The sequence below is a fragment of the Brachyhypopomus gauderio genome, chromosome 19 (assembly GCF_052324685.1).
Source record: "Brachyhypopomus gauderio isolate BG-103 chromosome 19, BGAUD_0.2, whole genome shotgun sequence".
NCBI classification, from domain to species: domain Eukaryota; kingdom Metazoa; phylum Chordata; class Actinopteri; order Gymnotiformes; family Hypopomidae; genus Brachyhypopomus; species Brachyhypopomus gauderio.
In genome coordinates, this window is record NC_135229.1 from 14,051,813 (window position 1) to 14,055,564 (window position 3,752).

Below are 3,752 nucleotides of genomic sequence, written 5' to 3' on the forward strand. Positions count from 1 at the left end.
GACGGAGCACCATCGGCTGACGTGTTTTAGGTTGGACACGCGTCATGGACGGACTCGCACATTTAACCCCACTGAAGGCCTGAAGTCGTCGAATTCCTTTTTTCAGATGACGGCAGTCACAGGTATTACACTCCTGAACCGGAGGAGAATAACTACATAGAGCCAGAGATGGAGCCGCCTCGGGGCCAAGACACCACCCCCGCGGAGCACCGACCAACACCTCCACCCGGTCGCAGCTTGGAGAGAAACGAGGTCATCAGCACTGCACAAATGTGTAAGTGTCCTCCGCCTGTTTGCACTGACGCCTGGCTCACACAGGTTCAGGCCTGGATCCGAACGTATAGTGTTCAGATGTCTTTACAATCCCGTTTTTGATGTCTTAGGTGAGGCTTGGATTCATAAACGCTACACGTTAAGGGTCCCACCCAGCAGGACTGTTCCTGCCTTTTTATATTCAAGTGTTTCCCTATATAGTCGCTAGGGACCTCGAGATAACACACATATTTTTCTCTAGCTTCTGAACCTGCTACGTTTGTCCTTGGAGCTAGAATAAAGCAGAAATAAGGACACGACTGGGACACACTGGTTTATTCCACCTCAGCGTGACAGGAGCCTTGTGTGTGGAAGCACAGGACGATGGCAGTGACCTATGGCAGGACACGGGGACTCTTATTTCACCCCGCGTGCCTTTACCTGTGGTAGGCGGTTGGTTAGGAATGGCTTCTTTCTTTGTGAGAAGCCCCCTCAGTATGTTGGGCTCAGTCATGCTAAGCGTGGAATGCTAGCAGTGCTCTCTCTGTGTTACAACCTCAGGTCTATTCATATGAACTCACTGTGCTGCATGTCAGGTAAGCAAACAGACAGATAACAAAAGTGAAGCATAATGGAAATGTCCTAACTGGGATAGTGGTATGAATATTCATAAAAACTCAGACATTTGGTTCTACAATAGGCAAATGTTTGATTAAAGGCTCCTGAGTGTAAGATCTTCAACGCTGTTAACACCTTATTTGGAATGCTAACACAATGCTAAGTTATTTCTATTCTGCTACATTTCAGGTACATGGACAAAACAGTCAAGCGGCACGGCTGAATATTTTAGATCTTCAGTCTGATTCAGTGCTTGTGTTGTTCTTACAGCTCAGCAAGTAGAATGTGATACAAGGTTACGAGATCGGTGTAAAGGAACCACCTGCAATAGGTAATTTGGTGACTTCTTCTATTGTATGTGTTGTCTATATCCTGATTATATGATATTATCTTTCGTTTTATAAGCCATGTTTTTCAATTACAGATATGAATGCCCACCAGGCTGTTTATACAACTGTGGAAAGGTAATTGGAACAGGACATTATGATATGGTAGGTAATGCATACCACATTATTATTATTATTACATATTAATAGTGATATTATCATTTCATACTTACCATTTTAGTGTAGACTAAATTGACCAAAGACATGTAATACCAAAGATATATAATACCAAAGACGTATAAAGTTACTCAGCTTAGAGTGCTGTCACCCAGTGAGTGCTGTGTCTCACACCTCTGCCTGTTCCCAAAAATACAAAACTACATTATTTAGTCATTATATACATGTTCTTTCTTTCTAAAATAGGTCTGGCATCTGCTGTCACAACAGAGTTGTTTCATAATCCATGGTGCCATTTCTTTTTTTCCAGCAATCAAGTATTTGTGGAGCAGGATTACATGCGGGGATTATAGACAATGACGGAGGCTGGTTGGACGTCACAAGGCTCGGCAGACGTCCGCGCTTTGCCAAGTCCTACAAAAATGGAGTTGAGACGCTGGCGTAAGTTTCGGCAGCGGAGTGGTGTGGGGCTACGTGTCGTGCTGATTTTGAGGAACGCAACACAGCTCTCGTGTTTATTTTCCCTTCAATCTCCCCACAGGAAAAACCAAAGTGCAAACGCCTTCACAGTATCGAACGTGCCGGGTGAGTCCAGGCTGTGAAACAGCTGCCCACGTGTGCACGTGTGCTAGTGCCATCTCGTACGGAGTGCGTGGCCTGTTTTGCTAATTGTTGATTGTCGTACCGGATCTTTTCTCTTGCAGTGAAAGCGATTAGGTGCGACACCACCATGGCTCAGTTCTGCCCTTTCAAAAAGCCCGTCAGCCATTGTCCAAGGTCACTGACCTTTTCCGCACTCATGTTACCGAGCTTTTCACATGTATGTCTGTAATTCAAATTTCTACAATCGAACTGGTGTTTTCTTTTCTAGGATGTTTTGTCCTCGTAATTGCCTGCATGACAGCCACGCCCGCGTGTTTGGGTCACGTTACTACTCAGACGTAGGTACCCTGTGTGCCTCTGCTCTTGCAGCTGTAGATGTTTAAGTGTTACGCCTGGTCTCAGGACTACATTACATTAAAATCGTGCAACTTCATTGAAAAGCTCTTTTAGTCTCCTGGTAGACGTGACCTGACTCTGCATAGCCTTCATACATTTTAAAAACGTGTTCTGTATTCACGTGGAGCGTTCACCTCTCTCTCCGCTTTTGATCAGAGGTCTAGTATCTGTCGGGCGGCGATTCATGCTGGTGTGATTCAGAATGACCTGGGGGGTTACCTGGACGTGATGTCCGTGGACAGGAGGAGACAGCACAGTGGCTCCTCGCAGAACGGTGTCACCGCTGAGGGGTAAGGAGAGCACTTCACACCCATCCTATTCAATTGAGTTCGATTCAGGTGTATTCAATTGGGTTCAGTTCAATTATACAGCAGAGTCCTGTTGCTTAATAAACCAATGAAGTTCCAGTGCAGTCTCTGCCCTACCTCAGTTAGTGTGTCCCCCGCTCTGACACACATCATACAGTTGACGGGTCACAGGAACCGGGACCGGTAAAACCTGCTACTGTGCTGTGCTGTACCCAGCAGGGCCAGAGCTGAACAGACAGCAACAGAGTCTGGCCGTCTCTCCAGCTCAGTGTGCCAGTCATGACATCTCTCTGGTTTCAGCTGGGCATTAAATCATCTGAGATAATTAACTAATAACCCCCACTTGATGGTCCAAACAGGCCAATTACACAGTTTACCAGACGCCAGTGTATTAGGCCGGACCACCCCGGCTGTGGTCTGCGCGGTAGTTACACGATTCATAAACCACGCAAATGCTGTGAGCCCGTAGAACCAGAGGAAGCCAAGATGAAGGTTCTGCCCCTCTCCGCAGCCTACACAGCCCCACTGGAGGAGCCTTCCGGGTCTTTGCCGTCATCTGAAGCCCTCCTTGAAGGACGCACCACCCCGAACAGGACGCTTCCACTCGCAACCGCCAACAATTGGGTCACGCGGAGCTGCGTCGATGGCCGAGAAACCCCAACAGAGAACGGAAGGACACTGACACTGCCTGGACCCGCCTAGACCCGCCTGGACCCGACAAACACCAGCGGGTTTCACATTTCAGCTTTCGTATTTCTGCAAGTGTTTTTGTGTATATTTTGTGTATAATTCCATGTTGTAAATGATTGCTACTAAACGTTTATCTAGTTTTGCTGACAGCAGTTATTCAGCTTTTTGGGGAGGGGTGGGTGGGGGGACAGTCTATACAGGGAATTCAAGCACATAAAGATTCTGATTATATTGTTGTCATGAGTACATAAAATCTATTTTAATTGTGCATGCACAAACAGTATTTGAAATACCCAAGAGCCTTTGAAAGAGATCGCGTCATTATAATGTTATTGAAGTTTCTATTTTTGTATAAGAACGGTGTCTGTGTTGTCCCGCTGCT

At 46.4% G+C, this 3,752-nt stretch overlaps 1 protein-coding gene across 1 annotated transcript in view; it reads left to right on the plus strand.

Moving 5' to 3' along the window:
• crispld1b (cysteine-rich secretory protein LCCL domain containing 1b) overlaps positions 1-3,531 on the plus strand; it is an 11,025-nt gene extending 7,494 nt beyond the window's left edge. The window contains exons 7-15 of the mRNA XM_076982013.1: positions 107-274; positions 1,141-1,201; positions 1,295-1,361; positions 1,684-1,814; positions 1,915-1,958; positions 2,078-2,150; positions 2,245-2,314; positions 2,529-2,662; positions 3,192-3,531. Coding sequence (XP_076838128.1) covers positions 107-274; positions 1,141-1,201; positions 1,295-1,361; positions 1,684-1,814; positions 1,915-1,958; positions 2,078-2,150; positions 2,245-2,314; positions 2,529-2,662; positions 3,192-3,240 — 797 coding nt within the window. The 3' untranslated portion in view covers positions 3,241-3,531. The remainder of the gene's footprint in view (positions 1-106; positions 275-1,140; positions 1,202-1,294; positions 1,362-1,683; positions 1,815-1,914; positions 1,959-2,077; positions 2,151-2,244; positions 2,315-2,528; positions 2,663-3,191) is intronic.
• Positions 3,532-3,752: the final 221 nt, after the last annotated feature.